The 13,692-nt window shown below is 45.9% G+C and overlaps 1 protein-coding gene across 1 annotated transcript; it reads left to right on the forward strand.

Moving 5' to 3' along the window:
• Window positions 1-4,524: 4,524 nt before the first annotated feature.
• On the forward strand, window positions 4,525-13,324 carry LOC139262566 (ferritin heavy chain, oocyte isoform-like). The gene is made up of 4 exons (XM_070877729.1): window positions 4,525-4,626; window positions 7,382-7,528; window positions 12,729-12,854; window positions 13,169-13,324. Exons 1-4 carry the CDS (start codon window positions 4,525-4,527, stop codon window positions 13,322-13,324), a joined length of 531 nt encoding a protein of 176 aa, XP_070733830.1.
• Window positions 13,325-13,692: the final 368 nt, after the last annotated feature.

Consider the following 13,692-nt stretch of genomic DNA (forward strand, 5'->3'; position numbering starts at 1 on the left):
CTAGATCTGTTATGAATCTATTCCATTTAACACTGTGGTCAAGCCACTCACCACGAAGGAGGAAATCCTCAGTGTGAAGACAAGACTTTGTCTCCACAAGGACTGTGTGGTGGTCACTGCTACCACTGCTGTCATGGACAGATGAATCTGTGACAGGTAGATTGCTGAGGACAAGATCAGTAGGTTTTTCCCTTGTGTTGATTCTCTCACCATCTGTCGGAAGCCCAATCTCGATGCTATGTCCTTCAGGACTCAGCCCGCTTGCTCATTGCTGCCGAGCCCCTCTTGGTAATGGACATTGAAGCCTATTGATAATATCAGTGCTTCTTCCAAGTACCTTCAACATGGAGGAGTACTAATTCATCAGCTGAGGGAGAGCAGTAGGTGCTAATCAGCAGGAGGTTTCCATGCCCAAGCTTGACCTGAACCCATGAGACTTGATAGGGTCCAGAGTAAAATGTTCAGGACTCCTCCCGCTACTCCCTCCCGACTATATACCACTGGGCCGCCACCTCTGGTGGGTCTGCCCTTCTGGTGGGACAGGACATACACAGGGATGGTGAAGGAGGAATCTGGGACATTGGCTGAAAGGTATGATTCTGTGATGATGACTATGTCGGGCTGTTGCTTGACTAACCTGTGGGACAGCTCTCCCCATTTAGGCACAAGATACCAGATGTTAGTGAGGAGGACTTTGCAGGGTCGACTGGGCTGGGTGTACCATTGTCATGTCAGAAGCCGGTGCCGAGGTCAATGCCGGGTTGTCCATCCTGTTTTATTCTAATTATTGTTTCTCGTAACGGTTTGTTATAACTGATCGGCTTGCTAGGCCATTTCAGAGGGCAGTCATGACTCAACCACATTGCTTTGGGTTTGGAGTCATATCGGCCAGATTTCCTTCCCGAAGGACATTATTGAAGCAGATGGGTTTCTGTGACAATCCGATAGCTCCCTGGGCAACATTACTGATACAAGCTTTTTATTCCAGATTTTAATTTAATTAACTGAATTTCAATTCCCCAGCTGCCTTTGTGGGACTTTGGATCATTAGTCCAGGCCTCTGAATTACTCGTCCAGTAACATAACCACTATGTTACCGTATTCTGTGCATCTCTCAATGGCACTTTTGGAGTTTCGATGTCACCACAACTCGTACGTTGATGAGTCACAATTCTAAAAGTCATGTTGGGGTTGCGTGCTGATGGGTTTGACGGCTTCATGTTTCAGACAAAACAAATTCTTCAGCTCACTCGATGTGAAAAACTTCACAGATGCCCTTGTTTTAAGAATTACTTAGAATTTACAGCACAGAAAAAGGCCATTCAGCCTGGCAAATTGCAGTGGTGAGCGGTTCTTCTTGAACGTAAAACACATCAATGATGAGATGAGGAACCGAATGAGACAAGATCGATTTAATTGTCTTTCAATCATGAGCATGGAGAGCGAAGTACTGAGAGGACTTGATTCACACACTGAGCCTCCTCCCAACTTCATTTAACCCTATCAGCATATCCTTCCAATCCTTCCTCCCGCAGGTGTTCATCTAGCTTCCCCTTAAACGCGTCTATGCTTTTTGTCTCAACTATTCCTATTGATAGCGAGTTAAACATTCTAAACACTCTCTGAGTAAACAAGTTTCTTTTGAAGTCTCTCTTAGATTTTTAATTATAACTTTCTATATAATTCTATGGAAATCAGAACTGTGCACAATACTCCAAGTGTTGTCTGGCCAAGGTGCTAAATAAACTTAACATGCTGCACAGGGATGTGGTTCAGTTCACCTCAACCATGTTCTCCCTGTGGCCAAGGAGCTCCTCCCGGAGTCACAGTGCGTATTTCGTCACCTACGGCTAACAACGGACATGATCTTTGCAGCACGCCAATTGCAGGAAAAATGCAGGGAGCAGCGCCAACCCTTACACATGGCATTTTTCGATCTTATGAAGGCCTTTGAGACTGTCGACCGTGAGGGTTTATGGAGCGTCCTCCCTCCATTTTGGATACCCCCAAAAGTTTGTCAACATCCTTCGCCTGCTCCACGACGACATGCATGCCGTGATCCTTATCAGCGGATTTGTTACAGACTCATTCCACATCCGAAGCGGGGTCAAACAGGGCTGCGTCATCGCTCCAAAGCTTTTCTCAATCTTCCTCGCTGCCAACTCCACCTCACTGTCAACAAGCTTCCTGCTGGAGTGGAAATAATCTACAGAATCAGTGGGAAGCAGTTTAATCTATGCCCTCTCCAGACCTGGTCCAAGACCACCCAAACCTCTGTCGTTGAACTGCACTATGCGGACGACACCTGCGTCTGCACACATTCTGAGGCTGAACTCCAGGATATCGTCGCTGTCGTCACTGTGGCATATGAAATTATCGGCCTTACACTTAACATCCATAAGGGAAAGGTCCTCCACCAGCCTGTCTTCGCCGCACAGCACGGCCCCCAGACATCAAAATTCACGCCGTGGCCCTCGACAATGTGGACCACTTCCCATACCGCGGGAGCCTCCTGTCAACAAAGGCAGACATTGATGCAGAGATTCAATATCGCCTCCAGTACGCCAGTGCAGCCTTTGGCTGCCTGAGGAAAGGATTGTTCGAAGACCAGGCCCTCAAACCTACCACCAAGCTCACGCTCTATAGGGCTGTAGTAATACCACCCTACTATATGGATCAGAGGCATGGACAACTTACAGAAGGCACATCCAGTCGCTGGAGATATATCACCAAAGATGCCTCCGTAAGATGCTGTAAGTTCCCTGGGAGGACAGATGCACCGACATCAGTGTCCTCGCGCAGGCTAACATCCCTAACATTGAAGCACTAACCACATGTGATCAGCTTTGCTGGGCAGGCCACTTAGTCCACATGCCAGACATGAGACTCTCTAAGCAACTGCTCTATGCGGAACTCCTTTATGGCAAACGAGCCAAAGTTGAGCAGCGGAAACGTTACAAGGACACCCTCAAAACCTCCCTGATGAAGTGCGACAGCACCACTGACGCCTGGGAGACCCTGGCCGAAGACCATCCTCGTTGGAAAAAGTGTATCCGGGAGGCCGTTGAGCTCTTCGAATCTCAACGCTGCGAGCTTGAAGAGGTCAGGCAGGTGAAGGAAGGTGTGGTAAATCAGTGACACCCACCCTCTTCCCCCGACGAATATCTGTCCCATTTATGACAGGGTCTGTGGCTTTCATGTTGGACTGTTCAGCCACCAAAGAACTCCTTTCGGAGTGAAAGCAAGTCTTCCTCGATGTCGAGTGACTGTCTATGATGATGGGTTCAGCTGCAGGTATTCCTCATTCTGAGCTCAGATCTGCGCTAATGGTTAACACTCATCTGTGCCTTTTTAATCTCTAGAATTGACTATTTCAATGCTCTCCTGCTAGTCTTACATGCTCCATAAACTTAAGTTTATCCAAAACTCTGCTGCCCGTATCCTAACACACACCGTTTCCCACTCACCCATGACCCCTGTGCTTGTGGACCATCATTGGCTCCCGGTCTGACAGCGCCTCAAATTCAAGATTCTTATCCTTGTATTAAAATCCCACCATGGCCCCTCCCTCACCTCTTTTCCCAGCACATTGATAATATCGGTGCTGTTTCCTGCTCTCACAATAAACTGGAACATTTAATTCGCTATGTTCCCAATTTCCACACTTCACTCACCTTCACATGGTCCATTTCTGTCACTTTACTTCCCTTTCTCGACTTCTCTGTCTATCGTCTCAGTCTATCAGACAAATGTCCAATGACCTGTTTGGATGTTGCTTCAAACCCGCAGATACCTGCAAATGACCAACCTACTGAATAATCCAGAACTCTTAAAAAGACACTGACTCGCAAACAACAGAGGATTCAATGAACCTTTCAAGGTGGCCATTAACTGGTCCAGGCAGAGCACGGTCGATGGGGTGTTCTCTCCATCTGCCTGACTCTCTTCCGCGGCTATATCCGTGCCCGGGTATCCCTGGATTGGGAGCACGCGGTGTCTGCCGGTATGCTTGAGGCTTTCCGTCATCGGAGGGCACCAGAGGGAGGGGAGCGCAGTGTGGATACAGGGAAATAATGTAAATATTTTAAGTTTTTATGTTAGTTTTGTCATAATGTGGATCTGACAGTTTATTCCCCCTTATAAAGGGAGCACTTATGGTTTAAGTGTTTCCGATAGCTGAATTGAATAGCCCAAAGAATAGAGAATCCAATGAAACCTGTGACTCTGGATATTTGAACTGTGTTAGAGGAAAGTTCGGACAATTGAGATCCTCATTGAGATGTCAGCCAATGATGTTCATTCTTCAAAGATCTGATTGGCTCTGGGAGTCCATCTCCCTCCTCCCTTTACTTGATTGGTGCTCTGAGAAGATGCAACTTCTGATTGGGTATTGATGACTGTCACTCATCATCAAGAGTGCCACACCCTGGATTATCCCTCAGTATAAATATAGGAGTTTGATATTCATGAAATGTTATCTTTGTACTTCTACAAAGTTTTTCTTTGGAAAAATAAAATATTAAGATGGCTTCTCAAGTATGTCAGAATTACCACAAGGACTGTGAGAATGCTGTCAACAAGCAGATCAACATGGAGCTCTATTCCTCCTATGTTTATCTCTCTATGGTGAGTTTTGTATTTTTTGCCACTTTACAATGGAGACTATGTAATGTGAATTTATGAAATCCTGTGCTGTACCCAGCCCACTTATTTCTCTCTTTCTCCCCCCAGCCCTGAATCTATGCAGTGAGTTCACTTTTAAAGCTATAATATGATACAATTTATCTTAATTTGTATTTATTAACAAATTCTCTCTGTTCCTTGCAGCAGCTGTATCATCTGATTATCTTGATTCTTTTTCCTGGGATCTTGAGCTTGATGAAGTTTATTTGGAATACATTCTGCACACAATGCAAGGAATTCAGAATTTGTATCCTCATTCTAAATCACTGCATGGATTTTCCTTACGTTGCTGGTTCAATGGGTGATGTTATAAAAATAAATCTAGGCCATTTAGGAGGAATGTCAGGAAGTATTCTTTCCCACCAGTGTGGTGGAAATCTGAAACACTTTCTTTCCCAGCCATCCCTCACCTCCCACGGGGAGGATGGGAAGAAAGTGTTACAAATGTTGCTGCTTCCCTCCTGTTCCTAGTATTTCTTGACACTAATTTAAATACCAGTTTGTATCATTCTCTTTCCTCTAACTTTTTGCACCCATAAAGCAAATAGTTAATCATCAATTGTCTGCAGTCAGTGGACTCTCCCTTAACCCCTGTGACCTTCACCACCAAGCACCTCAAATTCTGAGGGATTCTCTAAACTTTTATTCTGTGGTCTCTGGTTCTCCTCTACAATGCTTTGATTTGTGTAGACTGTGCTAAATTAATGCTGCTTGTGGTAGTTTGAGTTCCTTGGCATGAATGTAGCCAGTAAAACTTGGTTAGTTTGTCTTTTTTTTATATACGATATGAATTCTGCACTGTGACTAGATCTAGTTTAGGCAGTTGCTTTTACTGCCTCTCAACTAGCCTATAGAAAATGTATTTGGGTTAATAAACAATAATTATTGGAGCATGCTACTGGTGACCAGGTTATAAATCTTGTGGCAATTCATTCACTAATTTCCAGAGCTACAATGAATATTGGGTGCCAAGATTCAGGTTCCAGTTTTAAGCCTGTTCAACCAAAGCTGAATTGGTGATCATGGAGTGATGCACTACAGGAGGCCATTCAGTCCATTGTGCCTTGCTGAATGTTGGGTGGAGCGATACAACTTTTTCCATAGCCTACAAATTTTTCTAAATCACGTAAGAGGATGAGACTGGGGAATTAGTAATGGGCAACATAGAGATGGCAGAAAATCTGAACAAATATCTTGTATCTCTCTTTACAGTAGAGGACAGTAACAACATTCCAATGGTGGATAGTCAAGGGGCTATCTGGGGGAGGTACTTAATGCAATAACAATCACCTGAGGAAGTAGTACTCAGTAAGATAATTGGGCTCAATGCAGAGATATGTCCTGATGGCTTGCATCCTCGGGCCTTGAGAAGCAGGGATTGTGGATGTATTGGTTATAATTTACCAAAATTCCCTGGATTCTGGGGAGGTCCCAGCAGATTGGAAAGCTGCAAATGTAATGCCCCTATTTTTTTTTAAAAAGGAAGAAACTTTTGACCAGTTAGCCTAATATCTGATAGGGAAAATGTTGGAGTCCATTATTAATATAGCAGGGACATTTGGAAAAGCAAAATTTGATCAGGCAGAGTTGGCATGGATTTGTGAGAGGAAGTAGTGTTTGACAAATTTGCTGGAATTCTTTGAGGATGTACGGAACAGGGCGGATAAAGGTAAACCAGTGGCTGTGGTGTATTTGGACCTCCAGAAGGTATTTGACAAGGTGCTACGAAAGATTACTGCACAAGATGAAAGTTCACAGGCTTTGGGGGTAATATATGAGCATGGATAGAGTATTGGCTAAAGAACCGAGTCAGGATAAATGGTTCATTCTCTGGTTGGCAAGGTAGAGTGCTGCAAGGATCAGTGCTGGGACCCCAACTATTTACAATCTATATTACATTCTGTCCCTCCTTCCAAGTCGGTTACGTAGCCTAGTTTGTTCCTCCCAACTTTGTATCAGTAATGTGTGAGGAGAACACACTTCTGCAGAAGGACATAGGCAGGCTAAGTGAGTGGGCAAAAATTTGACTGTTGGAAAGTGAGGTCATACACTTTAGCAGAAAAAGCATCAAAGAGCAAATGTTTATTGAAATGGAGCAAGATTGCAAAGTGCCAAAGTACAGCAGGAGCGGTGGGAGGGTGCCTCTACTCATTTGGAATTCCGAAGAATGAGGTGAACTTATTGAAGTGTATAAGATTGAGGGGGCTTGACTGGGTGGATAGAGAGAGGATGTTTCCACTGATGGGGAGACTACAACTAGAGGGCATGATCTTAAAATAAGGGGCTGCCCATTTGGAACTGAAATATCTTGAGCGTTGTCAATCTGTGGAATTCACTGCCTGAGCTGTGGAAAGCTGAGACATTGAATACATTTAATACAGTTTCTTAAATGCTAAGGGGTTATGTGGGGATAAGTCCATGATCAGATCAGCCATTATCTTAAATGGTGGAACACGCTCTGAGCTGTGTGGTCTACTCCTGTTCATATTTCTCATGTTAGGTTTCCCTATGGCTGGAGCTGAGATTATCTAATGTAGTTACCAGGTTAATTGAGTAGGTTCTAGTTTCCATAAATATACATACAAGTTCAGTGAGACTGAGCCCTTAAAGCAAGAAAAATGAGTTTGCCTTCATGTACAGTGCCCATGCTGATGGGTCTGCCATGCAATAATCAACTACTCTTCTGATCCCTCCGCAGTCCTTCTACTTTGACCGGGATGATGTTGCCCTGCGTCACTTTGCTGAGTTCTTCAAGGAGCAGTCACATGAGGAATGTGAGCATGCTGAGAAACTAATGGAATTCCAGAATCGGCGAGGAGGTCGCATCATCTTGGCAGACATCAAGGTTTGGCTCCATAAACGAGGGGCCTTCTGTTTGGCTCCCCTTAGACTGATTGTTCACAATACATTGTAAAGGAGTTGGTTCCAATTCCACAGGAACCAGCCATTTGGGCAAACTGGTCCATGCTGGTGATCAGGCTCCAGATGTCGTCCTCCCACCTTGCTTTATCCAGAAACATATCGTTCTATTCCTTTTTCCCTCATGTACTTATTTAGCTTCCCCTCAAATACATCTATGCTGTTCACCTCATAAATTTGACACTGGTAGTTGACTAAATGCAGTAATTCAATATTCTAACATATTGGTTCATGGTAACCTAAACTTCTGATTGCATTTTTTTCATCCCTAATTTCCTTCAATACTGTCCTATTTCCAAATGTGTTTTTACTGCTTGTACTATTACACATATGCCACCAGAGGGCACTGCAGTCAGACTTGCAGGTTACCTGTACAGGTGTGCCAAGTGCAGTACAGAAGGCAGGTCACCAGGTGTGATCCTCGCCACTAGAGTTCCATTATGTCAAGTCCTGTCCCATCAGTACAGATTCACATGAGGCATGTAGTGAAGTCAAGGTCACTCTGGACCTGCACCTTTATTTCACAGCTCTGGAATGCTGCACTTGCCTGAGACCTGTCCTTGTATACCTGTCTCTTGCAAGTGCACCACTGGTGGTAAGGTATGCTGGTGGTTACAGGTCATATCTTATTATTAATGTATAGTATGTTAGGATTATATATGTATAATATGACATTACCCTCCCCCAAGTTCTTATCGTCTTTATAGGTTCAGTCTCAGGTGGTCTCCGCTCTCGCATGGAGCGTCTGAGTTGTGGTTCAGTTGTTTGCCTTGGTGTCTGTTTTTCTTTGTGTGGTTGCTGGTATCTTGCCTGGGCTGTCTGTTTCAAATGGTGTGATTGTCCTTTCCTCAGGTTGTTCTGTCCATCAGGTGTGATGCGAGTTCCACATTGTCGTCTGACCCTCTGGTTCCACAGTGTTGTTGGTAAATCTGATTTTGACTTGGTCTACATGCCTCTGGCAGGTTTTGCCATTGTCCATTTGCACTACCAGTAGATGTTTCCTTCCTTGCCTGTTGCTGACCCTGCAAGCCATTTGGGACCCCTGCCAGAGTTTAGTACAAACACTTTGTTCCCTATCTCATTCCATCTCCCCTATCTCATTCCATCTCCCCCCTCGAATTTCTGTCATGGTACTCAGTCAGCTTAGAGCGCTTTGCCTCAACGATTTCATGCATGTCTGGGAGGATTAATGAGAGCCTTGTTTTTAAAGTCTCTTTGATCAACAGTTGCACGGGGGGGATCCCAGTCAATGAGTGCAGACGAGATCTGTATGCCAGCAGCAGTTGCGACAGGTGACCCTGCAGCGTGCGACTTTGTATTTTAAGCATGCCTTGTTTAATGATTTGCACTGCTCTCTCTGCCTGGCTGTTGGAGGCCGGCTTGATGTGATTTATGCCGTGGTCAATTATAAAATCTTGGAATTCTGCGCTGGTGAAGCACGGACCATTGTCACTGACCAATATGTCAGGGATTCCGTGCATTGCAAACGTGGTTGAAAGGTTCTCCAGTGGTGGAGGTTGTGCTCGTGTTTAAAATGGTGCATTCGATCCACTTTGAAAATGCATCTACAACTGCGAGGAACATTTTGGCCATTAATAGTCTACGTGCACCCGCGACCACAGTTTGGTAGGCCAGGGACTCAGGAGACCCTCCCTGGGGGCATTGCTGAGCTGGGCACAAATGGTGCACCTTCGTACGCAGAGCTCCAAGTCGCGTCAACACCAGGCCACCAGATGTGGGATCTGGCTATGGCCTTCATGAGAATGATCCCCAGGTGCTCGCAGTGGAGCTCCCGGACAAATGCCTCTCCGCCTCACAGAGGCATGTCTACTCGGCTGCACCACATCAGGCAGTCTGCTTGTAGTGATAGCTCATGCATGCACCTGTGAAAGGGTTTTAATTCCTCGGGGCAGTCATCGCGAGCCAGTCAGCGGTTAGGACACATCTTTTTACGAAGGATAACGTGGGGTCGCTGGCCATCCAGGCTCTGATTTGGCGAACCTGTGGACTCAAAGACATTGATTGCCATGACTATCTCTTCGTCCTATTCATCAGACCCTTCTGTGGTCGCCAGGGGTAGCCTGCTGAGCGCGTCGGCACAGTTGTCTGTGCCTTTATGGTAGTCGTAGGACGCCAACATGAGTGACCACTGTTGAATTCGCACTGGGGCGTTAGCGTTTATTGCCTTGCTCTCGGATAGGAGGGACGTGAGGGGCTTGTGGTCAGTTTCTAACGCGAACTTGGCTCTGAAAAGGTATTGTTGCATCTTTTTGACACCGTACACGCACGCGAGCGCCTCCTTCTCTACCATTCTGTACCCGCGCTCTGCCCGCGAAAGTGACCTGGAGGCATAAGCTATGGGCTGTAATTTTCCCGCGCTATTGACATGTTGCAAAATGCACCCGACCCCATACGCTGACGCATCGCATGTGAGAACTAGCTTTTTAAATGGATCAAAGATTCAAAACACTGTTGGAACACAAGGTTGTGTGCCTTTATTGATGGCACGTTCCTGGTCGTCCCCCCAAAACCAATCACACCCCTTCCTGAGTAGCATGTGGAGAGGCTCCAGCAGCATGCTCAAGTTCTGCATAAAGTTCCCAAAATAATTGAGTAGCCCAAGAAAGGTGTGCAGTTCTGGGGCCTGGGTGCCAGACGAATTGCTTCTGTTTTGGACTCTGTTGGGCGGATTCCATCAGCGGCAAACCTTCTGCCCAAAAATTCAACCTCTGGTGTGAGAAACAGGCACTTTGATTTCTTGACTCGAAGGCCGACCTGATCCAACCACTTTCGTACTTCCTCCAAATTAGAGATGGGAGTCGGTGTCGCTGCCTGTGATAAGTATGTCATTTTGCTATACAACCGCACCCGGGATGAACTTGAGTAGACTCTCCATGTTGCACTGGAATATGGCAGCTGCCGACCTGATGCTGAATGGGCGTCGATTGTACATGAAAAGGCCTCTGTTAGTTGATGGTGAGTAGCTTGGATTCTTTGGTCAATTCTTGCGTCATATACACAGATGTGAGGTCTAGTTTTGAGAAGTTTACCTGCAGCCAAAGTGGCAAATAAGTCCTCCACGCTGGGCAGCGGGTACTGGTCCTGTAGGGAGACTCTGTTTATGATAGATTTGTAGTCCCCACAGATTCGTACGGATCCATCAGGCTTCATGACTGGGACGATGGGACTTGCCCAGACGCTAAATTCCACAGATGATATAATTCCTTCCTGCAGAAGCCTGCCTAGTTCGTGTTCAATCTTTTCCCTCATCACACAGGGTACAGCTCTGGCCTTGTGATGGACTGGTCGAGCATCCTGTGATGTAGATTTTGACTTTGGCCCCTTTGAAAGTGCTCACACCTGGCTGAAAGATGTTCAAATCGTTTTATAACTGTTGAGCAGGAGGTCCGTCCCTCTAATGACATGGCATGGACATCATCCCATTTCCAGCTTAGTTTTGCCAGCCAGCTTCTCCCCAGCAGTGCTGGGGGGTCTCCGGGGACAATCCACAGGGGAAGTCTGTTCACTGTCCCTTTGTGTGTGACAGAGCATGGCGCTGCCGAGGACTGGTACGATTTCTTTGGTATAGGTCTTTAGTTTGGTGTCGACCCTTGAGTTTTGGTCTGTCTCTTTTATGTGGCCACAGTTGTTGAAATTGTTGAGGGCCCATGAGAGAGTGACTCGCTCCTGTATCCAGCTCCATGTTGACGGGTATCCCATTGAGTTGGACCCTCATCATTATAGGAGGCATCCTGTTGTAGGAGCAGCGGCCATTGATCGTGTTGACCCGCTGTACATCGGTGCCCCGGGTACTGTCCCCACCGTCTTCTGGTCCGCTTTCTGACCCATCCGATTCATGTACCAGCCGAGCTGTTTTTTTGCACATGTGGGCCAAATGCCCTGTATATTCACAGTTCCTGCAAACAGCCTGCTGAAATCGACTCCCCCTTGAGTGCCCACCCCCACACCTCCAGCACAGACTGCTTCCATTGTTCCCAAAGAATGAGCTGTGTCTGGCTGATCTCTCGAGCTTCTCTCAGTTGGTAGTTAATGCACACATCAACCCACAATGCAAGCAATGACCTTTTCTGTGGCCCTTGATGGCTTCTGGCACCACTGCCTGCTGTCGAGAGCCTGTTCTCACAGTTTGGTCTGTGGGGTAGCAGCTTGTTTAATGCTGTGAACTTCTTCTTCTGATATTTTGTGAGTTGTCGTACCTGCATTGTAAATCAACCTTGTTTCTTCTCCCACCAAGAATGTCTGCAACCAGTGCTGCTGCCTCGAAGGTCAAGTTCTTGGTCTCAGAGCTTTCGGAATATGCCTGCTTGGCCTATTCCTTAATGAGAAAGTCTCAGCATTTCTCTCCTCAGTTCATCGGAGAACTCCCAGACTAGCCAACCTCAAGTTCTGCCACAAAGTTGGGTATGCTCTGGCCCACAGCGTCTGTAGTTGTAGAACCTGTGTCTGGCCATGTGTAGGCTGCTCACTAACTTCAGGTGGTCTCTTACCAGTGTGCTCAATTCTTCAAATGACTTGCTTGCTGGTTTCTCGGGTGCCAGCAGATCCTTCATTAAAGCGTATGTTTTCGAGCCACAGCTGGTTAAGAGATGAGCTCTTCTCTTGTCTGCTTTGTCATCTCCCAACCAGTCTTTGGTTACAAAGCATTGCTGGAGCCTTTCTGTAAATTCCTCCCAATTGTCTCCAGCATTGTACTTTTCATCTGATCTGTTGTTCGCCATTCTGTAATCCTGTAACTTGTCACCACTGTAAAGTCCTGTCCCCTCAGTACAGACTCTCTCGAGGCATGTCATGAAGTCCAGGTCACTCTGGACCTGTACCTTTATTTCACAGCTCTAGAATGCTGCACTTGCCTGAGACCTGTTCTAGTATACCTGTCTCTTGCAAGTGCACCCCTGGTGGTAAGGTATGCTGGTGGTTACAGGTCATATCTTATTATTCATGTATAGCATGTTAGGATACAGTTTTATATATAATGTAAGATACATGACACATAAAATGGACGAGGGTCACTACAGTTAAAGTATAATACATTGCCACGTGGAGTCATTATCAGAGCATCTAAAGACAAAAAATACTTGTTTGTTTAATCTGACTTTCCTCTTCAGAAAGCAGAGCAGGATGAGTGGAGCAATGGCCTGGAGGCCATGCAGAGAGCTCTGCAGATGGAGAAGAATGTGAACCAGAGTCTGTTGGATCTGCACAAACTCTCCACTGGGAGCACTGACCCTCATGTAAGTTCCTAATGCTTCAATGTAGGCTTTTGGGTAAGTTGCTGTGCTTGAACTTAATTTAAAAAGATCTGTGCCCAATAGCTTTGTGTTGGTCTATTTTTGGGGTTCGATATTGTAAATGTGTCTGATCCCAGCACCTTTTTTGTATAGCAAGTTTTCATCTAAATGATGCAGTAATTCCATTGCACCAATTTCAATTGCACCACTGAACTATCCTCAGTCCAAGAGGACTAAAATTCAAACTCTCAAGCAGTAAGCTCCAATGTTCCTTGATATCTGCTACTGGCCATAACTCCTTTCTGTTTCTCCTTCAGTTGTGTGACTTCCTGGAGACCCACTACTTGGATGAACAAGTGAAGATGATCAAGAAGCTTGGAGATCACATCACCAACCTGAAGAGACTGGGAGCCCCTGAGAATGGCCTGGGAGAGTACTTGTTTGACAAGCACACCCTGGGGGAGAGTGACTGAAGCTTCTGATCAGTACTTGTGTTTATACAAGGTGTGTGAGACTCTGTCCTACATAGAATGGTGGCTTTGTACAGGCTGAGACCTGGGCTCTTGATGTGAAATGTAATCAACTGTAAATAAACTGTTCAATATTGAGCTGGGTTTTATCTCCTTGCAAGTTAGTGGTTGCTTATTTTCCATTTACCATAACTTGTTTGCAGCACAAGTATTGCACTCGGTTATGCAACAATCATACATTGGCCTCCTGTGCTGTAACCACTCAGCCTGTTGAGCCTCTGCTGGCTCTCCAAGAGCACTTCAGCTCATCCTACTCCCTTGCATTTTCCCTGTAGTCCTGTAATGTTTTTCCTTCATGTACTTGTTCAATC

Source organism: Pristiophorus japonicus, chromosome 4 (genome assembly GCF_044704955.1).
Source record: "Pristiophorus japonicus isolate sPriJap1 chromosome 4, sPriJap1.hap1, whole genome shotgun sequence".
In the NCBI taxonomy this organism is placed as follows: Eukaryota; Metazoa; Chordata; class Chondrichthyes; family Pristiophoridae; genus Pristiophorus; species Pristiophorus japonicus.

Excerpts from the sequence above, each read along its gene's own strand:
- LOC139262566 (XM_070877729.1), top strand. The coding sequence starts at position 4,525 with ATGGCTTCTCAAGTATGTCAGAATTACCACAAGGACTGTGAGAATGCT. Across the intron at positions 4,627-7,381 it reads CCTATGTTTATCTCTCTATG|TCCTTCTACTTTGACCGGGA; the intron begins GTGAGTTTTGTA and ends ATCCCTCCGCAG. Across the intron at positions 12,855-13,168 it reads CTGGGAGCACTGACCCTCAT|TTGTGTGACTTCCTGGAGAC; the intron begins GTAAGTTCCTAA and ends TTTCTCCTTCAG.